Source organism: Gossypium raimondii, chromosome 1 (assembly GCF_025698545.1).
Source record: "Gossypium raimondii isolate GPD5lz chromosome 1, ASM2569854v1, whole genome shotgun sequence".
NCBI lineage: Eukaryota > Viridiplantae > Streptophyta > Magnoliopsida > Malvales > Malvaceae > Gossypium > Gossypium raimondii.
The window spans coordinates 29424927-29439160 of record NC_068565.1 but is presented as its reverse complement, the minus strand read 5'-3'; the positions used below and the strand labels follow the sequence as shown (position 1 = coordinate 29439160).

General features: G+C 34.5%; 1 protein-coding gene across 3 annotated transcripts; it reads left to right on the top strand.

Moving 5' to 3' along the window:
• The first annotated feature begins 370 nt into the window (after positions 1 to 370).
• Positions 371 to 14034, top strand: LOC105785547 (DNA polymerase lambda). 3 transcript variants are annotated; one of them, XR_008197559.1, is made up of 14 exons: positions 371 to 846; positions 931 to 1068; positions 1955 to 2284; positions 2468 to 2558; positions 2641 to 2771; positions 2995 to 3057; positions 3248 to 3427; positions 3526 to 3579; positions 9572 to 9660; positions 11583 to 11673; positions 12283 to 12363; positions 12673 to 12740; positions 13421 to 13510; positions 13587 to 13644. XR_008197559.1 is itself a non-coding variant. In XM_012611654.2 (14 exons), the coding sequence occupies exons 1-14, from the start codon at positions 736 to 738 to the stop codon at positions 13683 to 13685; spliced, it is 1587 nt and encodes a 528-aa protein (XP_012467108.1). In that variant the 5' UTR covers positions 374 to 735; the 3' UTR covers positions 13686 to 14034. The 3 variants fall into 3 exon arrangements, 2 of the variants coding, with proteins under 2 accessions (XP_012467108.1, XP_012467106.1); XM_012611654.2 differs by having other exon boundaries at positions 374 to 846; positions 2492 to 2558; positions 13426 to 13510; positions 13587 to 14034; XM_012611652.2 differs by having other exon boundaries at positions 375 to 846; positions 13426 to 13510; positions 13587 to 14034.
• The last annotated feature ends 200 nt before the right edge of the window (positions 14035 to 14234 follow it).

The window sequence follows — 14234 nt, the reverse complement described above, 5'->3', positions numbered from 1 at the left end:
AAAGCGGAATTAAAAATAAAAATTGAAAATAATATATTTATTAATTAAAAATAAAAAAAGTTTGAAACAACTTGAAATAAAAATTACAAATATATTTAGAAGAAGGAAATTGAATATGAGTCTCAAAGATAAAATCATTATTATTTAATTATTTAACTAAAAATATTGATATATTAAAAATATATTAATTAAAAATATAAAATTTTAAAACAAAACAAAACAAAATAAAAATATAAATATGAAACAAAATAAAATAAATATAAGTAGAAAAATAATCAAACCTGAAAATAAAAATGACAAAACAACTATCACTTAATCAGTTAACCGCACTATTTCATCCTCTTTCTGAAAACGATCAATGCTACGTGACAATAATCTTTTATTTTTGCATACAGAGTTAATTTAGCCCTCAAATCAATTCAATTATTTTTCTAAATTCATCCAACCCCTCCATCTAACTCCATTTTTTTAAAAACATATTCCAGATCGGGTCGGAAGAATTCGGATATATGTATATATTTTGCATACATAGAATTTTCGAGAAATTTCTAAAACAAAATTCTCTACTGTTCTTGTTCTCTTTGTATTTCGTCATTCTATTTTCTCGTTCTTCTTCTCTGTTTCTTATTATCTCAGACTACTATCTAATTTCGGTTTGACCCTTTATCATTTTCCCTCGTACGGTCACATAACTATTCTATGAAGATTGCTGAAAAAACCAGAAGATGAAAAAATATGGCACCCAAGCGAACCAAAAGAAAGTCTCCGTCCCCCGATCCACAAGGAATGTTCGCCGGTATGACGGTTTTCTTAATCGAAGATGGCGTCCAGTCTCTTCGTTTACAGGTCTCTTCACTCTCTATTCCCATTACCATAACATCCCATTTACTTGGCACCATTATTTTATTGTTTTCTTGCGGTGAATTCTAGATTTGGAAGCAAAAGCTGGTACAAATGGGAGCTAAGGTTGAGACTCAGTTGTCCGAAAAAGTCAGTCATGTTTTTGCTATCAGCTCAGATGCTCTTTTTCACCACGTCGATGACGACCGATTGGCTCGCTTCAAAGGGGTCAGTACTCTTTCTCATCTTTTAATTTGATAGTATTTCAAAGATATCATGGAAAATTCCTTGTTATTGCTAACTTCTGTAAAAATTATATTAACTTTTGCCTTTGCTTGGGGAAAATTGCAACCTTTCTTTTGATTAAGAATCACCTTTTTTTTTTCTTTTTAATTTGCTAATATTGCATTTGGTAAAATGTGTCACAAAGAAGGAATTTGGATTCTTTAAATTGATAAAGAACATATTATTATTACTTTAATGGTTATTTTAAAATTCATGAATTCTTTAGGTTGTGTTTGGGAATTTTGATTTCAAAAGAAAAAAAAAGATTTGATAAGTAGTGTAGATTGTATAATAAAACACGTGCAAATGTAACATTAATGATGAATTTTCAAATTTATATATTTAGTTTAGCAGTGTACTTGAAACATTTACACATATTTGTGAATTTGAAATTCTTATGTGTATGCTTCTAATGTATAACCATATTGAATCTTGACTAATATACACATATTGTATGTATTTCACTCCCGCAAAGTATATAACAAAGGAAATTGAAATCCAAATTTTGGAATTCATTTTAGAAAAAACAACATTGTGGTGTATTTGAAGAACTTACAGGCATTTGTGAATTTGAATTTATTAACTTAATCATATTATACGGTTTAAATATATAGGAATATTGAACTTTAGCTAAATTGTATATAGTAACATTTAATTCTCACAATTTATATAGCAAACAAAATCCAAGTTTACTTTTTCACATCCTTATTCCAAATTACATAATTATCATTTGAATAATTACTTTTGAATGAGTTGTACACATGTTGAAGTTTATTCCTAAGGTGCTTACATGAAGTATAAGCTGTTTTGCAACAACTACTTGTTGCAGCATGTTCTTTTGTATCGGTGGTTGGAGGAAAGCTTGGCAGCTGGTGAAAAGGTTTCTGAGGATTTCTACATTCTGAAAGTGGATCCTGAAGGGTTCGATATATTTGACAAGAGTTTGAAGCCTAAACAAGCCAACAGGAATTCTTCCAGCTATGATGAACATTCACATTGCAAAAGAATCAAATCCTCACATGAGGAGATAAAACAAACTAATGAAGAAAAGAAAGGGGATATAGAAACTAACTCTGTATCTTGGGCATCAAATACTGAGCCCCACTCTCCCAGCTCCCTAACTAGCAGTCCTGGAATCTCTAGTACTCAAGATAAGGATGTGAGTTCCCTGTTCCGTTGTTAGTGCAGATGGAAGTTGCCTATTGTGACCATTCTTTTTTTTTTTTTTCTTTTCTGCTTAATGCAATTAATAGCCTTAAAAATTAGCCTCTTAACAGCAAGGTGTATGCTTTTAAGTTTCATGTTTTCATCCTTGTAAAATTATACTGTGCTTGGTAATTAGGTTGGCATGCAAATGTCTTTTCAGTACAGTCCGCCAGATTTAAACAAGGGCATTACAGAGATATTTGGGAAACTTGTCAACATATATAGAGGTCAGACTTGGTTTTGCTTCACATGTACGCCACATGTTATTTTTTGAGGATCTAATATGTGATGGTTAATTTCTACCAAAAGCGCTGGGTGATGACCGAAGATCATTTAGCTACTACAAGGCTATTGCAGTTGTTGAGAAGTTGCCCTTTAAAGTTGAAAGTGCAGATCAGGTAAAAGATCTGCCTGGAATTGGAAAGTCAATGCAAGATCATGTAAGTGTACATGTTTGGGGTTCAAAATTTTGGTTGCAGCATTTGTTGCCCAGTTTGGTTGACTTGTTTTAATTTTCATATTTAAACTTTTCCTAGTAAGGACAGTAATTTAGGACAGGGCATAGTGTAGATTACCAGAAAATGTTCCTTCTAAGCGATTTTCAAACACATATAGACCTTTTAGTCTTCTAAAATTTATCCAGGCCATTGGAATATTATGCAGATTCAGGAGATAGTGACTACCGGAAAGTTATCAAAGTTGGAGCAATTTGAAACTGATGAGAAGGTAAGATAAAAAGTTCTTTTTTGATTGAATTTAGACTAAATTTCTTTTTCTTTCTTTGGACTTATTTTTACAAAAGAAGTCTTCTTTACAAGGATTGACTTGCATGTATATCTGGTGGTAAATTTTATGGAAAGGAAGTGCCTTCTAATATTTATTTACCTTTCAACATTTTCTTTTCAATCTTTTGCAGGTAAAGACAATAACTTTATTTGGTGAAGTTTGGGGAATTGGTCCAGCTACAGCCCTAAAATTATATGAGAAAGGACATCGTACATTAGATGATTTGAAGAATGAAGATTCTTTAACAAATGCTCAAGTGATAGGATTGAAATATTTTGATGATATTAAGACAAGGATCCCACGGCATGAGGTCTGACTATATGTTCCTGCCAAGTGTTTTCCTGACAGAATTTTCAGGTTTATCCCATATTTTTATGGAAATATTTGATGTGTTTTCTTGTTGAACAGGCTCAAGAGATGGAATTAGTTTTACAGAAAGCAGCAGAAGATATCATACCTGGGGTGAGCACTCTAATTTTAGATTGAACTATGATGCTTTAGACTTTGAATATAGTGAAGCTATGACCTGTCGGTAGAAAAGTTATTTGATGATGTGCCACTATGTATTGTACATATATAATGTTTTGCCTCACAAATGCAACTGATATCTTCCTTTTCTACTTTTGTTTTCCCTCTACGCAAGAAAGGGATTGATGAAATTAGAGACGAATACTCTAATATATTGAGGAAAAACTCACTCAAAACTATGTTTTTCTCAGAAATATATATAGGAAGCATTGAATCATGTAAGAAAAGAATACCTCTAATTAGAATCTCTAAAAATCAACTATAATCCCTAAAGATTAGCAATTCAATGTTGTCAAATAAATCAAAGATTCTCAACACTCCCCCTTAAGTTGGTGCATAGATATCTCGCATGCCGAACTTGCAAAGAAGATTATGATAAGTCTTATAGCTAAGCCCTTTAGTAAAAACATCAACCAACCGTTTTTGGGATGTTAGATAAGATAGACTTAAGACACCACTAGCTATTTTTTCCTTGATAAACTGGTGATCTATTTTGATGTGCTTTGTCCTATCGTGCTGCACTGGATTTTGAGCTATGTTGATGGCTGCTTTGTTGAAACAGTACAAGGTTGATCCATTTTCGTTCAACAACTTTAGCTCTTCCAATACCCTTTTGCAGCCATAAAAGCTCACAAACATCTTGAGCCATGGCCCTATATTCAGCCACTGCACTTGATTGAGCAACAACACTTTGTTTTTTGCTCCTCCAAGTGACTAAGATTCCTCCCACAAGAGTACAAGAACCTGTTGTAGACCTTCAGTCATTAAGAGAGCCAGTCCAACCTGCATCTGTAAATACTTTTATCTTGAGAAGACTATTTTTGGAGAAGAGAAGACCTTTGCCTGGTGCAGACTTTCATATACACACCTTCCTTTGAGTATCTTTATCCTGTAATCTTGGAGGAACTTTCATATACACTTCTTCTTCCAGGTCTTCATGTAAGAAGACATTCTTTACATCAAACTGCTGTAAGTCTCAATCTAGATTTGCTGCACATGATAAAAGGATTCTAATCGTGTTCAATTTAGCAATCGGAGCAAATATTTCTTGATAATCCACTCCATATGTTGGAGTGAATCCTTGTGCTACTAATCTGACTTTGGGTCTTTCAATTAAACCATTAGCCTTATACTTGATAGTAAAAACCCATTTGCAGCCAACTATTTTCTGCCTCTCAGGAGGATTAACTAGTTCTCACGTCTCATTTTTTTGCTAAAACTCGCATTTCTTCAATCATAGCTTTTTTCCATCTTAGATCAGTGATAGTTTCTCTCCTATCTTGTGGAATAAATATAGAGAACAAGGACAAAGTAAAAGATCTATAGGATGGGGATAAGGAATCATAAGAGATAAAGTCAGAGATAGGATGTAAAGTGCAAGTTCTAACACTTTTTCGTTGGGCTATTGATAATTCTAAATTAGTAGAAAATTCAGGTAAAGAAGACTCACCTGAAAATGAAGAGTCATGGCACAGAGTAGATTGTATGATGACATCTTCTTTCTTGCCATTTCTAGTGTATGTCCTTAAATCAAGCCTATTCAACAACCTTCCACTAGTCTTCTCTTGAACCAAAGTTTCTGCTGGAACTAAATGCTCCCTCAAAAGAGTAACAGAGAAAAGTGTCTTCTCTTCATTTTCAATAACCTCTCCCTAAAGAGATGGTTATGATGAAGAAAAGTAGGATTCATCCTAACGAAATTTTACATCTATATTTACATAATACTTTTCAGATGGTGGATAACAACTTTTTTGTGTGGGAGAGTATCTAGTTTGCTCCCATGTCAAAGATGGACAAAGCAAATACAACCAAAGACTTTCGGTGAAACTGGATAATCCGTTTTGCCCTGTAAGATTTCTATGAGACTTTTAAAATTAAGGACTCCAAGAGACATCTGATTAATGAATTAAGCAGCAACTAAAATCGCATCCCCCCAGTAAGGCTTTAGGAGGTTCATAGTGAACATAAGTGATCTAGCAGCCACCAAAAGATGCCGATTTTTCCTTTCGACAACACCATGCACTTGTATCGGGACAACTGGTCTGTTGTAGAATCCCATATGATTCTAAATAATCATTAAAGTTATACTCGGTTCCATTATCAGTTTGCAAAATCTTAACCTTAGCATCAAACCAACGAGTACTAGATAAAGAAGTAAGGCGAGTAGGGCCCCAAACATCAGAATTAATAATCTCAAAAGGAACGGTACTTATATTATTACATAAATGATAACTATTTCTTGTATGTTTAGCAAACTCACATGCATCACAAACTAAAGAATCCATCTGAGTTCTTGAAAATAAAGTAGGAAACATCTCGGCAAGAACAGTAAATGATTGATGTCCTAACCGCGTATGCCACTGAATTATCTCTCGGTTGACATCTTTATTCTCTCCAAATAAGGTTTGAGACATACTGGACGATCGATCTAGAAGATATAAGCCATCACACAATCTACCACTACCAACTGTCTTCCCTGTCTGGAGGTCCAGAAACACACAATGATCAGGAAAGAATTCAAGTTTACAATTTGAGGCTTTAGTGATAGTACTAACAAATAAAAGGTTAACAAAAAATTTAGGGACATGGAGGACGGAGGATAAAGTGATATTGGGAGTGCAAACAACAGAATCTGTTCCAGATACGGAGGTAAGGGAGTCAACGACTATTCATATACTATTTTTATATGGATAAGTAGTATAGTTAAATAAGCTTTTGTTTGACCCTGTTATATTCGCACACTATTTTTAGATGAACAAGTAGTATAGTTAAAGTGATATGACTATTCATACACTATTTTTAGATGGACAAGTAGTATAGTTAAATAAACTTTTGTTTGACCCTGTCATATGTTTATTCTCACCGGAATTAATAATCTAAAATTCAGAAGTAGATGGTGCATTTGAAATAATACTTGATTCGACATGATTCGACTTAGCACCTGAGGTAGAGTCCAATTGAGACTAGATGTTGGAGATGTTGAATCTCCTCCAAGGTAAAACTTCTAGTATAAGTGGACTTGTCCTCTATTGTCACAAAGTTTGACAAATTTTCCTGAGACCGAGAATTACTCCCTCACTTTCCACCACGACCTTGAGTGGGGCGCCCATGTAACTTCGAGCACAAATCTTTAGAGTGCCGAGGCTTACTACAGTAGTCACATGTCAAGTGATCCTTGTTTGATTTACCACTCGATGGACCATCCTAGTTAGCAATGAGATCAACTTTCTCATTAGGTGGATTATAGAGCATAACAGCACACGACTCTCCTTCTATTGTACATAGGAGTATGCCTCCTGGAGAGAAGGGAACGGAGTTTTGCCAAGAACTTGAACCCGAATCTGATCATACTCAGTATTCAACCTAGCCAAGAAATAAAAAACGCGTTCCTCCATCTTTTGAAATTTCTTGGCATCACTGGTACAAGTCGCCTGAAAAACTTAATAATAATCAAGTTCCTCCCACAAGCCACTTAATTCAGCAAAATATTGAGAAATCGTTAGCTCCTCTGTTTTGTACCATGGACTTTATTACAAATCTAAAAAATTTGCGCATCATTCCTAATACGAGAGTAGGTGAGAGCAACAACATTCCAAATCTTTTCCGTAGTATCAAGCAACAAATAAGTTTTGGAAATATGAGATTGCATAGAGTTGATAAGCCATGCCACAACAAGAAAGTTCGCTGAATCCTATTGACTAAAAGTTGAATCAATGAGTTCAGGTTTCAATGTGGTGCCGGTGATGTATCCCTACAATCCACGAGCCTTGATAAACAAGTAGGACCTTGACCAAGCAAGGTAATTATGTCCATCAAGCTTAACAGGACTAATTTGCAATGAGGGATTATTGGTTGGAATCACAAGCTTCTTGTCTTTCAACATAATGCTGAGAAAATTAACTAATACCCAAAAAGAAAATCTGCTTGGAAAAATTATAACAAAAACCACTCATAAAAACACAAAAGAGATCCCACACAAAAAAAAACTTAGCTGAAATACACCACCAATTAGAGGAGAATGACCGGAAGGGAGCAAAAAAACAAGTAGGACCTTGACCAAGCAAGGTAATTATGTCCATCAAGCTTAACAGGACTAATTTGCAATGAGTGATTATTGGTTGGAATCACAAGCTTCTTGTCTTTCAACATAATGCTGAAAAAATTAACTAATACCCAAAAAAAAATCTGCTTGGAAAAATTATAACAAAAACCACTCATAAAAACACAAAAGAGATCCCACACAAAAAAAAACTTAGCTGAAATACACCATCAACTAGAGGAGAATGACCGGAAGGGAGCAAAGAGCACTGCGATGATGTTGGAAAAAAACACGGTGGCAACAGGTGAAGGCCACGCGCGGCATGTGAAACAAAGATGCAGAAGCTTGTGACGGCGTGTGAGGCCCATGCGCGGGTCTTCTGGTCATCGGACTTCAAGGATTCGCCGGTGAGTGGATGCCAACTCAATGGTAGGGGCGGTGAGAGAGAAAAGTAAGGCTAGGGTGGAAAGTACCAATTTAGTGTTTCTATGGTTTTTGGAACGAACTTTGAAAATCAGGAGAAAAATTTATCCCAAAAAACGGATAAAAAATCTGATAGCATGATGAAACTAGAGGTGAATACTATATATTAAGAAAAACTCACTCAAAACTATGTATTTCTTAGAAATATGTACATATATATATATACATGAAGCATTGAATCATGTAAGGGAAGAATATCTCTAATTAGAATCTCTAAAAATCAGTTATAATTCCTAAAGATTAGCTATTCAATGCTGTCAAATAAATCAAAGATTCTCAACAGGGCTACTGCAAAAAAATTGTTATGAAATTAATAATAAATGCTTTATATATTGGTGCTTTGACCATTATATGTTAATTGAGAAATAAAGTTATTTGGTCAATTATTCATTTTGTGTTATAATTAGGGATATACTTGAACTGTCAAATCGATACATCGCCCAGCTCCAAGTTGGCTGATCCAAAATCTTGAGACTTTAAATTTGGCTCGAGCTTGACTGAGCTTCATTTGTCTTGCTTGAACCCCACTTGCAATTTACTTGAGCCACTGCAGCTCAACTTGTTTGTGTTTGGTAACTTGTAAATACGTACATTGAACACTATTTTTGTACATGAGGAGCCTGACTTGTTTACACCCATAATTATAATGGTGCAGTTGCCTACTACTTGAATTATTTTAAAAATTCTAAGGTACACTTAAGCTTGTCGCTTAGCCATAAGAGATTCATAAGGCATGAAACATTTAATTAAATTGTACTTCAGCAGTATCGTTTCTTGTACTGAAACCTAGTGTGTTCATGAAATAAGCCTGCAACAGCATATTAAATCAACTTTACTTTTGGAGTTTTTAGTTTACACATGAAAGGGAATGCTAGTATCTGCTAATCAAACTCTGGGAAAAGCAGCCTCTGTTGGCGTGTGTTGTGGTCCCACAATCAGCACAAGCATCTAATCTATTAGGGAACTGTATAAATATAAGAATTGACCTTTATTGCAAGCTCAGAAAGGAAAAAACTTGAGAGGAGGCTATTGGATTAAATCCCATTCCCTCAGTCTGGATCAACTTGTTGATGGTAGAATGAACTATGTTCTTTAATCAAAAAGGTAAGGGAATTCTCGTGGGTTGTAGGATTTCCTTTGATGCGTCATGGGATTGGATTTTAGGAATAGGGTTCTACTAGGACTAAATTGCAAGCAGATATTATTGTTGTTTAATGGTATTTGCACCTACTGGAATCTGTTTTTAGAATAATATATGCTGTTATTTGACTTTATAAGTATCAAGATGTATATTTCACAGCCTTACCTTAAGCAGCAATCTTCATGTGATTAGACGTTATGTCATTGGCTTAACAATGTCTATGTAAATCCTTACTCTAATTTTTTCTGATATTTCTCTTGAAGATGGTTGTTGTATGTGGGGGATCATATAGACGTGGAAAAGCTTCCTGTGGAGATTTAGACATTGTAATTACACATCCTGATGGAAAAAGGTTTAAATTCTAATTCCTTCTTTGGCTTCTGTCCTTACTTTTCCTAGTTAATTGATTTTGTTTAAAATCTAATTATTCTACTTATCTGCTTCTAAACTGCATTCTACTAATCATTTTAAAAAAGAAAAAGGACAAGTATTACATGTTTTTGTTAACTCTATTAATTAGCTACGAAGTAAAACTTAAGTGGGTTTCTGTTATCTGTATTGCTCACATTGCTGTTGATATAATCACATGATTGTTTTCCTTGGCATCTGGACAACATATTCGTTTGAACGTCGTAAAGTTGTTACCAGTTCCAAATCTCCTGATCCCGGGAATAAGGAATACATTGTGTTAGATGATAATAAATATATAAGTGACCTCCTGGCAAAAGTCAACGCAGCTAAGGATCAAAGTAAAATATTACACTCAAACTCATATTAAAAAGGAAGCTATAGAGGATCCAATGTTTGTGTAGCTTTCCTATTTTCAATTACAACATGATTACTTTTGGGAGATTATCCTGTTGGAAGAGATGACGCTGTGCAATTATCTACATTACGAATTTTTGCTGAGATTGGATTTGTTGGTAGCCCTGAATCATGCACTGACAGGAATGCTCTCCTAGGAGGAGTTCTTAGACAAATTGCTATTGCTTGAGCAAGACAAGAGTGGGAATTGAATATTCTTTCTTGTTACCATTTAATGGAACATCTTACAAAAGATAAGGCAAGTCAACAATTTCTACTATCAAGGACATTTCCTTATAGGGGTTCAATTTCTTCGGTGTTCGCAAAATTGATGATCCAATTGGACTTTTACCTGGACAGACAATTTTGGGTATCAACAAACTCGGGGTTTACCTTTTTCTTCCTGTTCCTGAGGAGTATTTACAACAGCTAAATTAAGAGAATTGATGCAGTTTGGCAGCAGCAATGCTGCTGCATTTTCAAGATGTGAGTTGCTGGTGTTCTTCGCGTATTCCAATTAAACAGGGGGAAGACATTTGTATTGCTCTTCAAGCGGATATAAATGATGTCATGTACATCATTACTCAAAATCTCGGGTTGTTGCTAATGGCTCTGTAAATGGAGATGTTTTGAGCTATTTTAAGCCTCCTAGTCTAGAATTGTACAAGAAACGCATGCAAGATTTATCAAAAGCTGTTGAAGAATCTCAAAAGAACACTAATCAATTGTTTGGTGAATTGCGCAAGAAGCATAAACAAGAGTAAAGAACACAAGAATAAAAGTTTTCTCGTTCGAATTAAGTTTTCCATCCTGGGGAGATAATGCATGAGCTTTTAATTTTTATATTATGTTATTTGTCTTATATTATGGACGGCTAGGATTATAAGATATCTATAGGGTTTAAATTCAGGGCTAAGATTATTAGTTATTTTTAAGGTTTAATTGGGAATAAAACTTTAATTGCAAGAAAGCTTAGTAACTTGCAAGAAAGTCTAGTATAATAAATTGGAAGCTTTACAACCAAGAACATTATTATTCTTATTTTTGTTTCTTTGAATTATAGAGAGAAACTAGAGATGTTCTCTATAATGCTATGTTTTCTGGAGTTCCAACTTTTTACATTTTTCAGTCTTAATTCTATTGACCATGTTTTCTCCTGCAACCAGATCAGGAAGGCTCCTTGTTAATAAATTATCTAGTGGTTTAGGCAAGATTATTATTATCCTATTAAGAAGTGGAATGGCTTTCTACGTATGATTTCCGGTCTGTAGCTGCATCCCTGAGTTCAGTTTCCTATGATATTTTCCTGCAAATATATGTTCAAAAGATGTGGTCTGTTTTCATTTCTCCTTTTTCTTCTTAACTCATATATATCAATATGCGTATTACCTGTTGTGGTTTTCCCACTCTCTACCTAACAATTTATGGTATTAGTTGTAACAAATGGTATTAATTGCTTTCTGATTTCAGCCATAAAGGTTTCCTGCAAAATTATGTCAAGCGGTTAAAAGAGATGAAGTTATTAAGGGAAGATTTGATTTTTAGTACCCATAGTGAAGAGGTAAATGTTTTTTCTATTGTTTGTATTTACTCATGCTATACTGATGATGAGGGTGGTCATGCATGATGCGCTAATATGTACTTGTAATTTTAGGCTTGTCACTTCCTTGAGTTGCATACAAGAAACATGCTTCTACTAAGCAAATAGTGGCAAATTATAGTTGCTCCTAGTTGGGTTGTGTAAGGTTACAGAATGATGGCTTTTTATTAGTGTTTAATACCAAGATATTACCTGTTGTTACAAGACTTGCAGAGTCAACAATTTATAGATAGCCAAGTTCAATAACAAGAAGTTAAATGCTTTGTTTGGTATAAAATAAATTGATGAGAAGAAAACCTAAAAGGTGATGCTGAAGATTTTAGACTTGGTACTTTCTATGAAAAATTCAATTGCAAAAGCAAAATTAGCTAACTTGATTCTGTTGAAGACTGAATTTGTAATTCAAGTTGCTTATTTGACTTTTCCGATAGGGTAGCTATTGTTTATTTCTTGATTTTAGTACCAAATACTTGATGTCTGATCTGTAATGTGTTGAATTTTCTTGACTCCTGTTCTAAAGTTTCCCTAATTTGATTGCATTTCACCTTTACTTCGCTATGTTATGAATAGGGTACTGATTCAGGTGTTGATACATATTTTGGTCTTTGCACTTATCCTGGACGAGAGCTCAGGCACCGCATAGACTTTAAGGTAGCTCGTTGATCTTTACACTGTAATCAGAATTATTCATGAAAATGGAAAAAAAAGAAGGATAAGATGGTTAGTAACAACAATTTCTCTTGCATTTTAGTGAAATGTCATCATTGCATCCTTATTGAGCATGATTTGCTTAATTCGTGACCTTGTTTTCTCAGGTCATGGAAAACTTCTTTATTTTTATCTTCTTACTAGTCTTATCAAGCCATGTTGAATTTTATGCGTTGGTTATTCTCATGTTATAGTTTGCAAGTTACAGTATAATTCAGTAATTTGCTTGTATGCTATATTTCTACTTTGCAGGTATATCCGAGGGACATATATGCATTTGGACTAATAGCATGGACTGGGAATGATGTGTTAAATAGAAGGTATATTCATTACCAAAAGAATGAACTAGTATGAGAATTGGTTTTTGTGGCGTTGGGCATTATCATCATGCTAACATTGCTTGTTTGAACGTCAACATTGGATTGGTGCAATACATTCAAGATATACTATTTATTGGATGTGACATGCCACTTGTTGGTATAATTGTGTTGCTAGCTGATGGATGGTAATTTTATTGTAGCATATATGAGTATTCCTTGTATGGTTTTTGCTGATAGTATGTGATAGTGTTATCAACAAATGCTGTTGAAATAATCTAATTCACTAACATTCCTGGGTGTTTTTTGGTGTCAAAAGTCACTTCCTACCTTTTGTAGCTGAATGTGTCTTATATACTATTAGACTTTCCACCTTACAAGTTTAGTTTTTATAACTGGGTATAGAGCTAATTTACTTCCCGTTCCATTGGATTACCTGCTCTATGCTAATTTCACCTGCCTCTTGTATCTGAGTGAGGCTTATTTTGTTATTCTTTCTCCCTTGCAAATCTAAACGAACCATGTTTATGTTACTATTCATACAATGGAAGAGATTTCCTGATGGCATTATGGAGGATTAATGAGTTATGGTTCATATGTATTTTCTTTGTTTGTTTCTTGATTGCATCTCTTAATTGTTGTGAACAAGCAGATACATGTAGACACTGACATCGATCCTTCAGTGCAGGTTGAGACTGCTAGCAGAATCTAAAGGATATAGACTTGATGATACAGGTCTGTTTCCAGCTACGCATGGTTCAGGCGGTAAACGGGTAATTTTTCAATTTTGCTGTGTTAATTTAGCTAAGTCTGTGTTATGTGGATCAATTCCTGTGAATTCATTTGCAGGGTTCAAGAGGTACCGCAAGTCTGAAATTGGAGACAGAGAAGGAGGTGTTTGATTATCTGGGATTTCCATGGCTTGAACCTTATGAAAGGAATCTGTAAAGAAGCGTAGTTGCATGAATTTGTGATGCAGGTATGCTGCAAAACATTTCATCCATAGGAGACAGCAATTCAAGTTTTGCCCTACTGTGGAGGTAGCTGAATGCTGTCCAGTTTGGAGGGTTTTGGTGATAGATTCGTGTCCATCAGCACTCCATTCTTGCTGCCTCGTTTTGTTTCTGCGTCACAGCCTTGTTTGGCAAAACTAAAGCATATTTATGTACATTAATTCCCTTGTAAATGGCAGTACACAATCCAGAAAATGGTTGTTGCTTCTAATTCTCACACAACCAAAAACCCATAATTAGACAACATTTACGTTCTTTAATCGGTTACCAGGCATGAAAATAAATGAACATTGTTTCAAAAAAAAAAAAAAATTGAGATGCTTATGTGATGAATTTGTTGTCCGGAAAGGAAGAAGTTAAGGAGCTGCAGGAGGAAACTTCGGACTCAACAAGGACTATGTAGAACTAGAAGTATTTATTGGATCGGGTCGGGTTTAAATATGATATTAATCTATTATATGATTTGGTCTAAAATGTAAATGTC

Coding starts and splice junctions, on each gene's coding strand:
- LOC105785547 (XM_012611652.2), top strand. CDS start 736: ATGGCACCCAAGCGAACCAAAAGAAAGTCTCCGTCCCCCGATCCACAA. Junction 3,058..3,247: donor AATTTGAAACTGATGAGAAG/GTAAGATAAAAA, acceptor AATCTTTTGCAG/GTAAAGACAATAACTTTATT. Junction 12,364..12,672: donor GGCACCGCATAGACTTTAAG/GTAGCTCGTTGA, acceptor TCTACTTTGCAG/GTATATCCGAGGGACATATA.